The sequence below is a fragment of the Apus apus genome, chromosome 5 (genome assembly GCF_020740795.1).
Source record: "Apus apus isolate bApuApu2 chromosome 5, bApuApu2.pri.cur, whole genome shotgun sequence".
NCBI classification, from domain to species: Eukaryota; Metazoa; Chordata; class Aves; order Apodiformes; family Apodidae; genus Apus; species Apus apus.
The window spans coordinates 60,112,219-60,130,466 of record NC_067286.1 but is presented as its reverse complement, the minus strand read 5'-3'; the positions used below and the strand labels follow the sequence as shown (position 1 = coordinate 60,130,466).

At 40.6% G+C, this 18,248-nt stretch overlaps 1 protein-coding gene across 1 annotated transcript in view; it reads left to right on the top strand.

The window, feature by feature from the left end:
- The window catches only part of MNAT1 (MNAT1 component of CDK activating kinase), a 125,528-nt gene that overhangs the window by 36,785 nt on the left and 70,495 nt on the right, over positions 1-18,248 (top strand). Inside the window, exons 2-5 of the mRNA XM_051622292.1 lie at positions 64-216; positions 1,902-1,975; positions 11,487-11,590; positions 15,778-15,918. Of these exons, the coding sequence (XP_051478252.1) occupies positions 64-216; positions 1,902-1,975; positions 11,487-11,590; positions 15,778-15,918 (472 nt within the window). The remainder of the gene's footprint in view (positions 1-63; positions 217-1,901; positions 1,976-11,486; positions 11,591-15,777; positions 15,919-18,248) is intronic.

The window sequence follows — 18,248 nt, the reverse complement described above, 5'->3', positions numbered from 1 at the left end:
ATCCTGTGTTTCCGTTGCTATTGAACATGTACCTGCCTTCATACCTCTTCTTTTCTCCTGCAGATGCGAGAGCTGTGTGGAACTGCTGTTTGTGAGAGGGGCTGGGAATTGCCACGAGTGTGATACCCCCCTGAGGAAGAGTAACTTCAGGGTACAGCTCTTTGAGGATCCTGCTGTTGACAAGGAAGTGGAAATTCGGAAGAAAGTGCTGAAAATGTGAGTGTCACCAGTTCAAAGAACAGAAGGCAGATGCATGTCAGGGATGACTGTTTTAAAACATTGACTTACTCCTTCAGTAACACAGAGGAGATGATTTTTCTTTTTTTTCAAGTGACACTCATAAAACTTGACTCCATTTAGTGTGGAGAGATTTCAGAGGATCTGACTTTATGCAACAAATTGAAGGCTGAATTCTCAGTTTAGCCTTGAGGGATTCCTGTTTAGCATTAGAACATGTTGGGTGTTTCTATGTAGCCTCCTTTGGCAAAGACTTGCCTCCTAAGTCATTAGATATTGAGGACTACAGCTGCTTTCCCTTTGTGGGGGTGAACATGGGAGTGCGGCAAGAAACATGACATTGATTGTTTTGTTCTCTGGGGACCTGTGCTGAGACTTGAAGGCCAGTTCTCTTCAAAATGAAAATGGACAAAAGAGAAGCTATGTTCACATTGTTTTTTATTTCACACAGTAATTGTTAGTGGAAATGCTTTCTCCCATGCTTTGTGTTACTAGTCTGCCGTGCAGATTTGAGAGCTCTTGGAATTGAGATGAATGAGGTCTAAAATTGCATCTTGCTCCTTGTGGCCAAGAAACAACATTTTATAAGGAAAATGGGTGAGCCAGTTGGTGTTTTGGTAGGAGAGGGTCTGTGGAATGTATCCTGGAGAGAGTTGTGTTTGCAAAAGTGAACGTAAAGGTAAATTGTAAGCTTGGCAGCCTTTATCTAAGACTTAGTACAACATTAAATTAAATTAGTCATAAGATTTTGCTGAGATCTGAGGAAATTGTATCATTGTATACCAAGATGCTGATGTGGAAAGTAGCAGTAATTTCAAAGTTTGATTATAAACTCTACTGAAGTTAACAGAAGTCAAACTGGAATGAACTCAGTTGACTACACAGAATGAAGTGTAGCTAGAACAGAAAACATTGTAAAATACAGGTCCCACTTGGATTTGCCAGATTAGTTTTTAGTAGGCAAAAAAAAAGTGTCCCCAAACTGGAATTTGGCCTGAGTTCTCAGGATTACATTTTTATACTCCTGGCTGTCTTGTATCTTGGCCCACAGAGCAGGCAGAATCTCAGCTTTGTTTTCTTGGGAAGAAAGCTTGCATCTCTTGACTTTTCAGAGGTTATCTGTGTTCTAGCTGGTTGCCCCTTTATCTTTTTACATTTTCCAGCTATCAAGAGTTGGATAAATGGGTTTCTGGAATGGTCTGTTGATACGTAATAAGATAATTGTCAGGTTGGTGTTGACGTAGCTTTTCTGGTTTTGGCACAGAGCCAAACTGCCATTTCTGATACTTCTAGAAAACCCTTTCTTGTGGGTGTTGCTGTTGTCTCTGCCTTTGTTAGCAGGTTTCTCATACTGAAGGGCTGGCTTGAAATTAGTATATCCTAGCCTCTGTGCTCCTTTTAATCTGTAATCCTGGAAAAAAAAAAAAAAAAAAGATAAACAGTGGGCAAAGGTAGCACCTGCTTATGCCAGGCTGGTTCCTTTCCTTTGAAGTGGGCACTTCTGCCTCCTCCTAAAGATTCTGTACGTTGGTCAGTTGTGGGAGCCACCAAGCATATAATTGATAAAACTAGATCCATACTTAATATGCTCGAAGCAAGAGCCTTGTTGAGTTGAAATTGCATCTTTGTGTGTTATGTAAATATTTGTTTCTCTTCTCTCAAAGATACAATAAAAGAGAGGAGGACTTCCCCAGTCTAAGGGAATATAATGATTTCCTGGAAGAAATAGAAGAAATTGGTAAGTTTTAATGCATTTTTTTGATGTGCTGTGCTCATGAGACCATAGGCTTTTATCTTCTGACTCAGCTGCCTGTGAGAATGTCCAAGTTGAGTTTCTGCAACAGGATTTATCATAGTATCAGATGTTTATCTAATGACTTTTTTCTGTACGTTTTAAATCCTATTAGCTGAACTGTAGGACATTGTTAAGTAAAACATTTTATCTGCCAGAGAAGAAACATGATTTGAAGAGGAAGCAGTGCTATAGAGATGGAAAAGAAAGGCTTGCAGGGCACTGTCAGTGCTGCACTGGGAAAGATTAAACAAAGAGAGGAGAAATTGAAATTTTGTTATATGCCTCCTTTAGCTTCATCTACCATGACAGAAGCCATATGGTGTCTTTCATCATTTTTGCTTCTGCGAGTACAGTAGTTGAAGCTGCTTTGAAGCTGATGACCTTACATACCACTGTGGTAGCAGTTAATGTTGCTGTGCAGAAGGAGAAGGTTTAGGAACAGACACTGATTTCTTTCTCTTTGGATTAGTTGAAGCAGAACTTTGCCCTTTGGAAAGGGACTATGTTATCAACAGAGTTTATTTTCTTCTTAGTTAGGGTGACTTGTGATTTATGGTGGAGTGATGGATTTTGCCTAGGAAAACAAAGATGCGTTCAAAAGAGTGACTCCTAAATGATTTGTTTGATGAGCTTCTGAGACTTTTCTTTTTTTTGTGCTGGAGGAAGAAGAGGTGGCTTAGAACATACAGGATGGGCACTGAATATGATTTGAGGTCAAACATGGAAATGCCACTCCCCTTTGGTTTCTCAAAGGACCCCTTACTCCTCTTTGCACTGTGGTGTTTTGTAGAAACATACGCAATACACTTATTGCTGTGAGTAATGTATCATGTTTTTGTTGGCATCAGAAGGCAGAAGCTGGAGAGCTAAATGGTGTGGCTGGGAAAGACCAGGCACACTCATACTGGTCCAGGTACCTGTAGGAGAGGATGTGGGTGTAGTTCTGTTTGTGTATTTTTTTGGGATGGTGGGGGGAAAGGAGGGGATGAGTAGAAAGAATGGTTGCATCTTGGCCAGAGGATCCTGGAAGAATCTGTGGCTCATGGAAAGGAAAACTGCTCTTTATTTATGTAGCATTAAAGACAGGTTTCCCACTTGCTGCTGTTGCAGGGGTTTTCGGCATCTGCAACAAGGGAGTTTAAGTTTTGCCTGAAATTGCCTTATTGTCATCAGTTTGTACAGAATGTTATGATTCTCCAGCTCTGGGGATTAAGTTGTTAAATTTCAAATGGATCCAGTGCCTGTGCTGTTAGCTTTGGTTTAGAAGCAGGAGAAATCAAAGCTGGTTTTTGTAACCTTGTGCAGAGGAGTGAATTTGTCAGTAATTGTGCTGACCCTACAAATGCACAGTGAGCAGCTTGATAAAGTTGTGTAGGAATTGGAGTTGGTTGCCTGAAAGGGACACCTGAAATACTAAAAGGAATAGGAAGTCCATCTACCTCCTCGTTTCTTCATGTAGCATCCAGGGTGCTGAGAAGAATGAAAGGGTGCAGTCAGAAGGCTCTTAATTTTCTCTGTCAAAGGGATCATTTATGATCTACTAACTTGAGGCAGATCCAGAAGCTGGAGGACAGGTTAGATTCAGGAACACCAGCTTGGGAAAGGATTCAAGCCCTGTTCTCCTTTCCCTGGTGACAAAGCTCATTGCACACATCCTGCCCTTCCTCAGCCCTCCCTGGCCCATGCTCCTGGGCAGAGTCCTTGATTTGACAATCCTCTGGGGTGTGTTTTTGTTGTACATGGCCCAGCTGAACCATGTGCTAAAGGTGTCTTTGACTCTGCATGGTTACTTCATGTTTTACTGCTGAGAGTATTTATATCATTTAGATGTGGATGTGAATTTCCCTGCTCATTTGTGCATGTGAAAAAATAACCTGCAAGATGGGAAAGAACAGGCACAGTCATGCAGTGCAAAGTTTTGCCTTGTGGAGCCAATGGACAGCAGGTTGGCAGTGGCTGGTGGTGGTGGTCCAAACTGCCAGGTTGGGAAGCTAGAGAGTCAGAGAACTGGATTTCCCCTTTCTCTCCCCATCCCAGACTTTAAGTGCAGCTTTACCCTGTTAGGTTGTTTTTTTGTTGGTGTTTTTTTTTTGGTTGTACGTTTTTTTCTCTAAGTTGTTGTGGGGGATTAATGAAAGTAATTGCTTGGCAGAGACACTGTAAACATCCTGTATAAGGATACATCATATGACCCTGGCACAACATTTCCCAATGTTTCAGATAGGTCGGCTCTAACATTTGTAGCAATTGCACTGTCTTGTTTCATTGACGTGATGTATGACCTCACTTGAAACACATTTTCACCCTTCATATCAGGATTGTTATACCTACAGACTTTTCCTATTTAAATAAAAGAATTGGGTGGTGCAGCAGAAGTGTGCAAGGGGAAGGTCAAACAAACATTAGGTAGTCACCTCTTAAGATTTCTATTATAAAAAACACATTTTTGAAGTGGTTTAAAATGTAGCCACGAAATAATGCTCTGGGCTAAAATGTGTTATACAAGGCTTTAAATGGAAACCACATTTTAAAGCAAGTTTTACCTAAAAGAAAAATCAGTTGGACAATTTGAGAACATTGTAAACACAGTTTGTTGTCATTAACACTAAGAAGAAAAATAAAATGAAAGGGTTAAAACCTGCCTTTGGGAAATGCGTGGACAAGATCTATGGGAGTCAGTCAGGTCTGTCCCATGTGCTGAGAGGAGCAAGGTTAAACTGTAGGGTGTTGCTACAAGTTACAGTCTCTGGACATAATGCAAATTTTGCTCTCTTTTCCCCCAAGGCTTTTCTTCCTTTTTCTCCTCAAAGTTTTTCTTTCTTCCCTCCCCCCCAGGGCTTTTCCTTCCTTTTTATCCCCCTGGGCTCTTCCTTCCTTTTTATCCCCCTGGGCTCTTCCTTCCTTTTTATCCCCCTGGGCTCTTCCTTCCTTTTTATCCCCCTGGGCTCTTCCTTCCTTTTTATCCCCCTGGGCTCTTCCTTCCTTTTTATCCCCCTGGGCTCTTCCTTCCTTTTTATCCCCCTGGGCTCTTCCTTCCTTTTTATCCCCCTGGGCTCTTCCTTCCTTTTTATCCCCCTGGGCTCTTCCTTCCTTTTTATCCCCCTGGGCTCTTCCTTCCTTTTTATCCCCCTGGGCTCTTCCTTCCTTTTTATCCCCCTGGGCTCTTCCTTCCTTTTTATCCCCCTGGGCTCTTCCTTCCTTTTTATCCCCCTGGGCTCTTCCTTCCTTTTTATCCCCCTGGGCTCTTCCTTCCTTTCCATCCCCCTGGGCTCTTCCTTCCTTTTTATCCCCCTGGGCTCTTCCTTCCTTTCCATCCCCCTGGGCTCTTCCTTCCTTTCCATCCCCCTGGGCTCTTCCTTCCTTTCCATCCCCCTGGGCTCTTCCTTCCTTTCCATCCCCCTGGGCTCTTCCTTCCTTTCCATCCCCCTGGGCTCTTCCTTCCTTTCCATCCCCCTGGGCTCTTCCTTCCTTTCCATCCCCCTGGGCTCTTCCTTCCTTTTCCATCCCCCTGGGCTCTTCCTTCCTTTTCCATCCCCCTGGGCTCTTCCTTCCTTTCCATCCCCCTGGGCTCTTCCTTCCTTTCCATCCCCCTGGGCTCTTCCTTCCTTTCCATCCCCCTGGGCTCTTCCTTCCTTTTCCCCCAGTTTCCCCCAGTTTTCCACACCCAGTGTGTCAGCACCTGCCTCCCAACCTGTGTCTATGCACAACTTGGCACCACAGCTCCTGACACCTGAATGAGGCCCCTGGGCATGACCACAACACAATTGTTAACAGTAATTAGTGCTTTTTAAAAACATCCAGTACAGTCAACTTGGAAGGAGTCTACTGTGTTTGTGCCTTTGGATTCCTGTATCTCATTACTCCTCTGAAGCTACACAATACCAGCTGCCTGGTGACATGTCATGCTCAAAATGCTTATCTCACAAGTGGTCCTTGGATAGGAAGGATTTTGGTATCTGTGATCACTTGTGGGTTGTGTTGTTAATTGTTTTGTGGTGTGGTTTTTTTTTTTTCCCCCTCTGTGTTGCTGCTCCTGACAATGGGAATAACCAACTGGAAATAGGGTATCTTTGTCAAAGATCCATTTCAGTCATCTCACCTGAGCAAAGATTTCAGTACTATGCTGTTCCAGCCAAAATTATCTTTGTTAGACTGATGGGGGCTGAGTGATTTCAGTAATTTATTACTATGCTAAGGAGTTTTTCTGGAAAATTAATAACCTAATAAAAGACAGCTGAGGATAAGCAGAAATAACTGTTAATGTCTATCCAGATTTCTCTGGCTTAGCTGTGAGGTGTGTTGTTTTTTTTTTCCTGATAACTATTTTGTTATAACCACAGAAATGCTAATTGGAAGAGACCCGTTAAGATCTATTCCATCTGTTCTCTCCCTCACTGCCCTCTTTCCCCTCTTAAAAGTACAGGGGCAGAGGTTGGCCCAGGCACTGAAAGCACCAACAGAAGGTGCCACATTAGCTTTGGACTCCCTGGACAGACTGAGGATGTGGTTGTGCCTCCCTTCACAGTGCTCTGAGTAAAGCAGTTGTTTTTCTGCCTTTCATGGTCTCTGGCTGGTGATTCATGATGATCAAGGTGTTCTTGTAGTAGGGTGGGAGGAATGTTTTTTTGCAACAAACTAATACTTACTAATTTAACATTTTTTTGGCTGGCTTGTACCAGCAATGCAGATCAAACACTGTCAGCAGAGTAATCATCTGCTATCTTGCCAGAGAGGGAATGTTCCAATTATTTGAATAGCAAATATTTTTATGTGGTAACTTTACTGTCTCTTAGGGAAATAGGAGAAGTCTCAAAAAAATTTGCCATGTCTCAGACTAAAAGAGGGAGGTTTTATTGGACCTAAAGTGGAGTGACAGTCATTCATACTGCTGTGTCTCTGGATAAAGGATTGTGCCATGTAATTCAAATTTTTGTGTTTATTTTCTATTTTCTTTCATAACTAGGAAAATATTTCTCCATTTGTTGTAGAATTGCATAATGAATGTTGTTGTTTTGAAAAGCAGCGAAAGTCTGCCTGTAGAGGCTGAATTTCAGAAGCAGGGAGTTTTACCTAAATAGAATGAAATGTTTCAGAAAAAACACAATAGTCTTCCTGTTATACTTAACAGATGTCTCAAGGCAAGACATTTTATAAACCAACCAATGTGAGATGGATAAGTAGATAAATAATTGTTGCATACAAAACAGCTTCTGTTTCTTTTCCCTGAAGGGCTTCAGGCCTCTTATATTGGCTTATGCTATATTTCAACATGGACAAAAATAAGTCTGACTTCTCTTTGAAACCTTTTCAAACTAGCCATCTGCTTTGCCAGTCATATTCAGCTTAATATTTTGTCAAGGTAGGTGTAGCACATGAGTTAGGTTTTGGTTTTTTTTAAGCTCTTTCTGGTTCTTCTAGTTTTATAATTTGTTTTGTTGTATTTTTGAAAAAGTCAACATTTGGAAGAATTATATTTAAAATTTCTGGCAAAACCCAAAGCAAGCCACATAAAAACTACTTCATAATCCTAGCTATATAAAAGGTAAGATGGTGAGTTTTAGTGACTGTGTTATTTGATTTGATACTTGTTGGTTTTTAAATGCCAGGTAAGTTGTGGAGGGGGCAAAGGAGAATAGAGAAATAATATCTTAATTATTTTTTGTGGCCTAGTGCCCCTTACAAAATGGACTTGTCAGCTGTAATTGTGAAGATACAATGGCAAGAATTTGTATTCTCTAAATATTGATGAAAAGATGTTTGAAGCTCATGAAAAATACGTTAGAAAATGTGTTGGAAGATGTTTTGGCTGGCGAGTTGGCCACTGGTAACCATGCAGTGTCAAAGACCACAGTTTGCTTTGCTGCCAGGGTACTCACTGTAGGAAGGAATGTATTATTTTAATTTCTTAAAGGACAGCTGTTAACATTGGTGTTGGTGTAGGGACCTCCAGTTTTTAAGGCAAATGCAACATAATTTTGCTCTTCAGTCTTTTACGTCTTGAAATGTGCCAGCTGTAACGTTGAGGGGCAGATGCTGAGAACTTAAAATAAAGTTCTTCTTCGATGGCTATGAATTAATATTCCATGGGAAAAATCTGCTCTGGTCTTTGAGAGTGCTGGAGGTATGAATGTTTCTGACTGCTGGTGTTCCACCATATCCTGAAGTGACAGACCAAGACTGACAGCAGAACCAGCATACTATAAGCAGATCTGACCATTGAGAAGGTTTTACCTGTAAGTTGGTTCCAGCCCAGCAGAAAAAACAGAAGGTGAAAGAAATCATCTTTCACCTTGCTGCAAGCAGAGCAGTGGGCATTTCAGGTGGCTGTGTAGGTGGATATTGAAGATTTCTAAACATTAATGCAGAATCATCTTTCTTGCACGGCAATGTTACTTCATGTCATGTAGCAAAATAAGCCTGCTTTTGTAAGTAGTTTAAATAAAAGCAAGCATCTGCATATGCTTAAATTTGCCTACTATCCCCAGCTTGATGTTTCAATATTATGTTTTTTGTTTTACAAACCTAGGTTGGGACTAGTTGAACCTACTAAAGATAACTGAAAAGGGAAAAAAAACAACCCTGAATGTTTCAAGCAGCAATAGTTGCAAAACCTTGACCATCAGCTTATTGCTGGGTTATTTTTAGAGAAATACCTAAGATGTTCAGGAGCCTTAAGGCATTTGACATCTTGTTTTGCTCTTCTTCTTGCACCTGAAAGTGGCATCTGGGTATCCTGCTAGCACAGCATGTCTCATGTGCTATTTCTTTCTTGTGTCGTCATTGAAGAGTTCAGAGAGCTGGTGTGTGGATTTAAGCTGTAGGAAGTGCTGACATTCCCATGCAGCTGCTGTCATTGCAGAGCCTTGGTCTGATTGTATGCCAGCATTTTCACATGACAATTCTTCTCTGCTGTAATATTCAAATATTAAGCTGCTTGTCAGCAAGGAACTGTAGACTGGGAAGTTGGAGGTCAACTCTTCATTGTAATTAAAAAAATACAGACCAAAATAATGAGGATTATTAAAGAAATGCTGCTATGACCAGAAAGTGTGTGTGTTGCAATATGGAATGGGAAAATGTTGCTATGCCTTTTGGGGGAAAAAAAAAACCCTGAATGTATTTGAAATGGGTAATTTGCTTTCAAAAACCAAGAGTTGAACTCTGAAGGGCTTGGTTTGGTTTAGCAGTGCCCAGAAGTACTACTTGAGGTGAGATCAAGACTAGAGAGATAGGTGCTGCATGTAGAGCTATAGTGAGGAAGCACAGCAGACTGCAGAGGAGAAAGGCAGCTTTGTTCCCCTGCTCCTGGTTCCCACAGGTGGGAGACCTCCACTATAGAGGTCCAGCAACCTGCCTTGGAACAGCAGCAAAGTTGGAAGTTCGATCCAGATCTTGATTCCCAAACACATTTTTAGACCACAAAATCAGCCTTCATCTCAGATCACTTCTGAAGCAAGGATGATGGGGTCAAGGTGGAAGAGTTCAGCTGATTTAAGAGCCGGGCTGAATTAAAATGTCTTGATATTGCTCATTTGGAAAAGAAATTTAAATGTGACATTTTGTTTGTTTATTTAAGGTTAGGAATTTTTTCAATTTTATCTCCCTTAGCTCTTTCTGGTGTAGGTCAAGGAAAGGCTGAATACTTCTGATAAGAATAAGATGATGTGGTGGTTCAGTACTCCTGGAAAGGCAGTATTCCTGTTCTCATTGGTACATTTTTATTCTCTGGCCCTGTCTGGCCCCTTTGTGGAGCCATTTCAGGTCACAGGAGGGTTTCTGTTGGCACTTCAAAGCATCCAAGGAGTCTTGGCACCAGAGCAGGGGAAAGGGTGAGACCTATGCCTGGGAAGAGGGACCTAAGGGCAAGACTGCCCCTTTTTGGCAGTGGTGAGCTGCTGTGCAGCTGGGTTTGTAGAACTGAGCTGTGTCCTTCAACTCTAGCATTTTGAACCTTCCCTGTTTTCTCCTCTGCCCCCATTTGCTCCCTGCTTTTATTTCTTCCCATTTCTTTTGCTGCCCAGCACTGGTTTGCCTTTCTAGGCAGTTCATGTTTACCCAGAACCCTCTTAAAAATCTCGTTTATCGTGTTAGCTGTGGAGAAGATGATAGAAGGGGTGTTATCTTTACCAAACTGAGATGTGTGCTGTTCAGATGAGTAGCTGCACAGGCTTCATGCTTCCTTCCTTTTCTCTCTAGCAGCCTCATACAAATGTCTTGGCAGTGGTGCATGTGGCCAGGGTTCATTTTGCCTGACCACTTGAGAACCTAGGAGGGAACTGAACCAAACCTATCAAGTTTTGTGCTGGCATTTCCACTAGAACCTCCTTCTCTTTCTGAAAGGTGGATGGTTGGACTTGATGATCTTGAAGGTCTTTTTCAGCCTTGATGGTGCTATGATGCTGTGACTTAGCACAGTTGCTATGCCATCGTTTTCTTGCACAGGACTTATCATTGCAAATTTCTCTGCTGCCCTTGTAAATTTACTGCAGCCATTTGACAAAGCTCTTGGAGGCTTTGACTGCTCTCCACTGGCAGTCTTCAGTAGCATTAAGGCCATGGGCATGAGCCCAGCATCCACGCTGAATGGTGATGACCAAGTGACTTCCCCAGTGATCATGGTTTTCAGTTGGAATTCACTTGACCCACAATTGAAGTCGTGACCTAGAGGTGAAAGGCTCAGGCATTGTATCAAATTACTAATAATCCGAAACACCTACATCTTTCAAGGTGTTGATGATAGAAACTTCAATTTCTTGAGGTATCTTCTGTGCCATGTGTGGATCATTGGGAATGTTGTGCTAAACTGTGGAGCTTGCTGTCTGGCCCTACTTGTTCATAACTATGTGAGATACAGTCTGTCACTATCAAGAGACATCAATAGAATGTAATTTAACCTATGAATCTGGATACATGTGCAGATTCCTTATAATAAAGGTAAATGTTTATTGGTGCCTTTTAAGTTACCAAGTAATGGAATTTTTTTTTTTTGTATCTGAGAATGTAAACAGTTTCTGTAGTCTTTGTGCATTAGATGATGTTATGAGACGGAACGATTTAATTTCTAACTGTCTTAATATATATGTGTGTAATTTCATTTTACAAGAATCACTGTTCTTGGCTGTAACTGCTCTTTGAAAAGGTCAATGTTTTTCAAGTCACATTAGGAATATTCACGAATAATTATTAGCAGTATCACAAAATAGGATGCAAGACTAAAATTTTCAGCTCCTACAGATGTATAAACCTAAAGGAACTCCGCTGGCTTCTTTTGAAGTTTGCAATGATTTAGCAGATTGTGTCTTGCTTTACAGGGCATATTTAAATAAATTCTGTTGTTGTGATGTTTTGATATGGTACTAGAAGGGATACAGAACATGAGAGCAGTATTTCTTTGATCACAATCATGCATGCCAACCTAATACATTTGCCTTCTCTCTTTCTAACATTTATACAGTATTTAACTTGACCAACAATGTGGATTTGGAGAACACGAAAAGAAAAATGGAGCTGTACCAGAAGGATAACAAAGAAGTCATTCAGAAAAATAAGTTAAAACTGGTTAGTTAACTTCTCCTCTTTCCTACAGTTTTTGTTAATTAGGGAATTAAAGGATTTTCAAAGTGGAGTACTTTCTGTAATGTCTGAAAGCAAGTGAAAGCTGAAGGCACTGTGTAGATTTCACTTTGTGTTGAAAAACTCTAATATGTTAATGTTCTGTGATACAGACATTTAGTGCTGTGTAAAGAGGTGGAATTGATAGTTGAAATGTAGTTATAGGTTATTTTGGGAAGAGCTTGCAAAGCAAGGCAGGCAGTAAAGTCTGCATCTAATGCATCACCACTGCATGTCTACTGGCAGTGTCGCTGGACACTATCCAGGGGAGACCAAGTTCATTCCTATACCAGGACTTTCTCATCTGCAGGAAAAAAAAAAAGGAATCCAGATGCAGACATTACGAAGCTCCCAAGAGAGAGCTGTAAAATTGAAAGAAAGCAAAGGTCTGGTTTATGCAAAATTTAAAATGAAAGATGTTGAAACAAACATTCAAACTTCTGTTTAAGAGCTGATAACAGTAACATCAGGAATATTGTATACATGACCTGTATGCAAAACGTGGTTCTTTCAAGATTCATTCATTGAAATATGGTTCAGATGTAATTTTGTTCTTTAAAAACAAACTTGCAAGCATTTCTTTCTGTAAGAAAAGTTTAATCTGTTAAATATTTTTCCAGTATAAAAATACACATTATCAGTTCTTGAAGAAAAATGTCTGCCCAGAGTGTGACATAACAAGGTTTTGTGTTTGGATTCCAGTTGCACTAAGGACTTGCTTTCAAATCAGTAGGGGTGAAATCCTCACTCCCCTGAAGTCTGTGGCAAAACTCCCAGTGATTTCTTTAGCCCTAGGATTTCAAAGGAGGAGATTGGAATCTGAAAAATGTTTGTTTGAACCTCTTCCTTTTAAAGGCAAGGAAATTTCCCTAGGGGTCCATCTCTGATCTGTTATCCTGCCTCTGACACCGTCCAGTATCCAGTGCTTCAGAGCTTGAGGAGACCTGCCAGGTCTTTGGCTGCGTGTCTTATTTGACAATGTAGCTACAACCTCCAGGGTCACCATGAGAAGACCAGAGTGCTTTGGCTGCAGCCCACCTTCTGTTCACCTACCTGACGGGGAGGCAGCCTGTGCACGAGCTGTGTGATCGTGTCAAGCAGCACAGTCATCCTCTGTACCCCCTGAACCCCTCAGGGCCTCCTCTTCTCTCTACAGTATGATCCTGCTGTGCTGGAGGCTGTCTGGTGGAAGCTGGGCAAGCCTGTGTGAATCCAGACTTACTGGAGATCTGGAAACATTGCTGGTTTTATTTCTCTGTCAACATTTGAAACATTCAGTGTTTCTTTTTCAACAGCTGAAACATAATAATAGACTTGAGGCAGTTGCTGTTACAAAAACCACATGATCTTGCCCGTAAATTTACCTCACTCCCAAAAGCTGAAAGGGTGCTTTTTTATAGCTCTTTTTGGCAAGTTTTGGAATGGCTTTACTCCTTAAATGGTAAAAGATGGCCTAGTTTCTTGCCTAAACTTCTTATGGCTGATCACTGTCTCTTTGTTCTTGGACTGACTTTTTTCTGTCCACTGTAATAGTTTGCTTTTGATGAATATGGATGTTCTCTGCCCTTCTTGGTGTTTTTGTTACCCATTGCCTGCTCCAATTTAAATTTGTGTTTGGCAAGCAGAAGGAACCAGAACTGAATTAAGTATTGTGGCCAATACTGCTGGAATTCCAGCATATCTGCTGGAAATATGTTGACATACCTGATCCTAAGATGGGCCTTCCCTTGTAGCCTTGTTATATGGGAATTTGAAAAGCAGTAGTGATCAAGTAGTGCATCATATTTTCCCCTTTTTGACTTCTAACTGATGAGTTAATGTATCCAAATCTGTGACCGTGTAAGTTATTTTCATCTTCTGCTTCTTCTGTCCTCATGAGTATCTCATTTTTTCTTTCAAATCAAAAAGTTAAGTTGCAGTTACCTCAGGATTTTGATAACTGCTGCTTCTTCTGTCAATGTAAGCCATATTCTTCATTTTTGTAGCCTGTTCCTAATGACCTTAGTGCTCATGTAGTGACCCATCTGTTAGGTGTGTAGATTGGATGTGGGACAGTGAAAAGAAAAAGCTGAAGTTGATAGGCTTGGATAAAAAAAATGAAGAGTTCTTGGGGAAGGGGTTCTTGTAATTATAAATTAATTTCTATCCTGTTTATGTATAAAAAGCCTTGCATGCTGAGTGGGCTACAGTTTTCCCAAACGTGCCTTCTGTAAATATCTGCTATTGTCTAGCCAGAGGGTAAATTGTTACCTCCTACTTGGTTACTAGTTGTTCATTTTCACTTGCTGCTTTTCTCAGTCCTGAAATAGTTTGTCCAGACTCCATGAAGTGAATGTGTTTAAATTTTCTTGATTACCCTTGCTTTTGAAGGTGGCTAAATATAACACTTCCTATTTACTTCTTAACCATTTGCCCTCTTGGCTTTACTCCAGGCCTTCACCATGATCATCTTGATTTCTTTAGATGTTGGGACTGTGTCTGGGTTATCTTTAAGCTTGACACAACCCTCACTGCCTACTGAGTGCATCTTCTGTTTTATTTTTTTGTTTGGTCTGTCTTTTAGAAAAATCTGGTCTGACTTGTGGTAATTTTTCCTTTTCCCTGTAGTCTGATCTGGTTTAGATTTGTCTATCAGTTTACTTGTTTCTGGCTATAATTTTTCTGGGCTGGTTCTTCAGTCTGGGTCTGTCAGCACTTCCCTACAAGTTTACTTCTGTTTCAGTGCAAATTCCAGGCAGTCTTTAGACATAAATGTGGAAGAGGCTTGGACTGTCTTAAAGACACTGAGCTCTTCAGTTCTGACTGAACTACCTAGATCACTTAATTCTCAGAAATTAGCTGAATTAGCAATGTGGGGATTTGTCTGTTTCCTGTCACAAAATGTAAAGAGAATCCAGTTTCAGGTAGTTACTGATTGGTTAGCAGCTCTTTACCAATGTCCCTGCTAGGAACAAAATGAAAGCAGCTTCTCTTGGCTCTGTGGCAAGTGATGAGATCTGTCAGTTCTTGCATCCAGGACTAACTAGGACCCATTGGCTTGATCTGCCTGGTAAAGGGATGTTTTTCAGCATATTCTGGCTTATTTCAGATCACTATGTTTTATTAAATAATTTTTGGTCTTTTTGACACAAGAACTGATTTTACTGAACTCTTGGCTGCAATAATGTTTTGCTGCAACTGCTTTCGTTCTTTAATAATCCATTTATGTTTTAAAAAAATAATTATCTGTCTTTTTACTCAATCTCCCTTTGCTTTAGTATTTTTGGTGGGGAAGATCTGCAATTTGTTTTCTTTATTACTGTCCTATACCTCCTTACCACCAAAGTAACATTCTTTTGATTCCTTCCTTCTGTATAAAGTTGTTTAACTAATCCTTTTCCCTCCCTGTCTTTGAGCCCTCCTCTTTTTTTTTTGATTCCTCTATGATTTTCAAATACAGATGACTTAATAGTCTGCAGGTTAAAAAAGACTTCTCAAGAAAAATCCTGAAACAAAAAGTAGTTTCTATATATTAGTTATTTCTTTTTTTTTCTCCTCTTGTGGCACATGACTTCAATCCAAGTTATATGGAAAACATTCCCAGAAAATGAGGAATGTTTACAGTTCTGCTTAAATATGTTTATGCTTATAAGCTTCTCTGCTAATATTTACCAATTGGTAATTTCTTTGTTTTCTTCTACACGACTGCTAAGAAGTACACATGATACTTTGTGCACAAGATGCAGCTGATTGGGGGGCAGTCAGGAACAATTGTGAGATTGTATTTTTGGTCACCCGCTTGCCTCACTTGAAAAGTAGGATGTGTGGGAGCAAAGAAGGATTCATATTAGAGTGAAGGTGTAAGGAAATGCTATTGTCATTCTCTAACACTTAAAGAGCCAGCATCCAGAGGGTTACTTTCTACTGCAGAGAGCAGCAAGGAAGGAAAAAAAATGAATCTCACTTTGCCTTGAACAATAAGAAAGAATTATGGTCCATAATGACCTGAAAAATCTACCTGGAAAGGTAGAATTTGGCTGCTTTCCCATTGCTTGGTCTGTCCCAGGGCCTTTGGTAGGCAGCAGAGCTGTGAGTGAGCTCTGTCTACCCAAGAAGAAAGATTGCCATGAGTTGATTTCTAATTTTCTTTTCAGACACGGGAGCAGGAGGAGCTGGAAGAAGCTCTAGCGGTAGAGAGACAGGAAAGTGAACAAAGGAGGCTGCTCATGCAGAAAGAAGAACAAATGCAGCAGATGATGAAAAGGAAGAATAAGCAAGCACTCTTGGATGATCTGGTGAGTAAGAAAACCAGAGGCTTGGAATGCTCAGTAGCAGAGCAAACAGCAAGTACATGGACATTAATCTCCATCACAATTAACTGTGGCCCTTTTTCTTTCCCTGTCTTGTCAGTTTTCTGTTACTGTTCTCTCACCTGTCATTCATTTCAATTTTACAAACAACTCTGGTTTTGCCAAACTGAGGGCTGAAAGAAGGGTGCTGCTGGGATTCACAGACTTAATTGGACTCATTGTCCAGAATGTCCAGTGCTGGTTAGAAATTAATTTAAGGAAAGCATTCTTGGCTGTTTCAGGACAAAATAAATCCTGGATAGGAAAGATAAATGCAAAAGGTGTTGTTTTTTGGTTTTTTTTTGTATTTAGAAGAAGGCTATTTTCCTGTTCTGCCTGTTTTGATTTTTTTTGGGTACATTTTCTGTTCCTAGTGAGCTTCCCTTGAAAGCTCTTTTCGTGTTGCTAATTGACATGGGGAGGTATATTTCAGAAACTGCTTAGTGGTTCCAGCCACTCTGCCAGTTGAGTTATTAGTCTGAAGAAGAGCTAGTATGAAAGTCTAGATTTAATTTAATTCATTGACAAAATGAAAGCCACAGGCTCTGACTGTCATCAAGGATAGCTTACATTAGCCCAGCTGTTATGGTGACTCCTCCACCTCGAACCTGGTGTGTGTTGGGTGAGGTTCTGTCATGTCTGAGGCCACTTAGCTGCCTGCTTGTTTGGCCTTCTGCTGATGCACTTGTCTGCTCTGGTGCACAGCTGGTTCTGCAGTTTGTGAAGGGGGATAGAGAGGAGCTGCTAGGTTGGTTCAGCCATAATGTGAACTCTTTCCACTGTGGGGTTGTTAAGCAGTCCCCAGCAGTGGCTGACAGTCTGGTGTGTTGAAGGAAGGTGGTGATCAGGAGCTGCTTCATGAGCTCAGCTGTCTCTGCAAGGGGGACAGAACAGGGGACAGTAAGCAGAAAGGTTCTTTAAAAATCCCTTAAGTCTGTAACTTTGTGTCCAGCAATCTCTTTTCACTCAAAAGTGCTTAGAATCCACACAAACTATTCCTAATTTAGTAGTGGGTCAAGTAATAAAAGCTCCACTAAGAGCTTGAATTTCATGGTTCAGAATAGGGATTTTAACTGGTTTCTTACTTAATTCAATTCTGTTCTATAACACACTCTTAATTTACTAGAGACTAGGCTTTTCCCTTTGTTTGTTTTTTTCTTCCTCATTTGTTTGTTTTGTTATTTTTTTTACAAAGCAGTTTTTTTTACTGGAAACCTACTTCACCAGATTACTTGAGGAAAGAATGGTTATAAATAATCCTTAAAACATAACCAAAATCGGTAGTTTTAACTGTGATTGCATATGTAGTGCTATTAAAAAATACCTGAATATTTTAAAAACAACAGAAAGGTGATTTATTAAAAGGCAGAGGAAGGAAACTGGACAATTTGAAGTTGTTTGGCTGTTTATGAAGGGGCACTCTCAACTTAAATTTGAACTAAAACTTTTTTGTATTGCTGAAGGTTTCTAAAAGCAGCACTGAAGTGTTTGTATAATGACTTACAAAGTTTCTGGAAGACCAGCAGTTGTTAAAGAAATAAACATTTCTTAAGGTCTCTTGAAATCTCTCTAATGCTGTGCTGCAAATCTGAAAATGAAATAACTAAAACTTAACTGAGAAATGCAGCAATATCTGAGCATAAGCAGCAGTAGTCTAAAGAATTACTTTAAAAAAATGAATAAACTTATCTCTGTGGTTGCTGGTACTGTGCTAAACCAAAGAGGATTGAGTTCTGGCTACAGTGATACCAGTGGCAAAACTACTGACTCTGTAGGACTCTGAGTGTAAAGTGGGAAGCTGACATTTCACTTCTTGGTTTTGAAGTGTCTCTTTTGGGTGCATCACCTGATGTTGGAAACCTACAGCCCTGGGTTTTGGTGCTTTTTTCAAGATTTCTTGCCCCCCACCCCCATACTGGGCAGCAAGAAAAAATGTAAGACTTTTTTTTTCTTTATGGCACAGGAAGAGATGTTGGATCTTTTCCAAGACAAGAATTTTACCTTCGCTTAAATTCTAATGACTGAGGAGATTCACAGTTTCCTATATATATTATTTATGGTATTACAATAGTAAAGGTCTCCTTTGTTTACAGAGGTGTATGAGAATACTGTCCCAACTTCAAAGAGCTAGTTCAGAGGCAGGGAAACAAGGGCAGAAATGTTTGGTATTTAAAATGTGGTGCAGCAGGCTTGGCTCCTGCTCAGCCTGGGGAGTGCAGTGGCTCATACAGAAGGGACTGGCCCTGAGGCCAAGGCTGCAGGGATCTGAGGGGGGA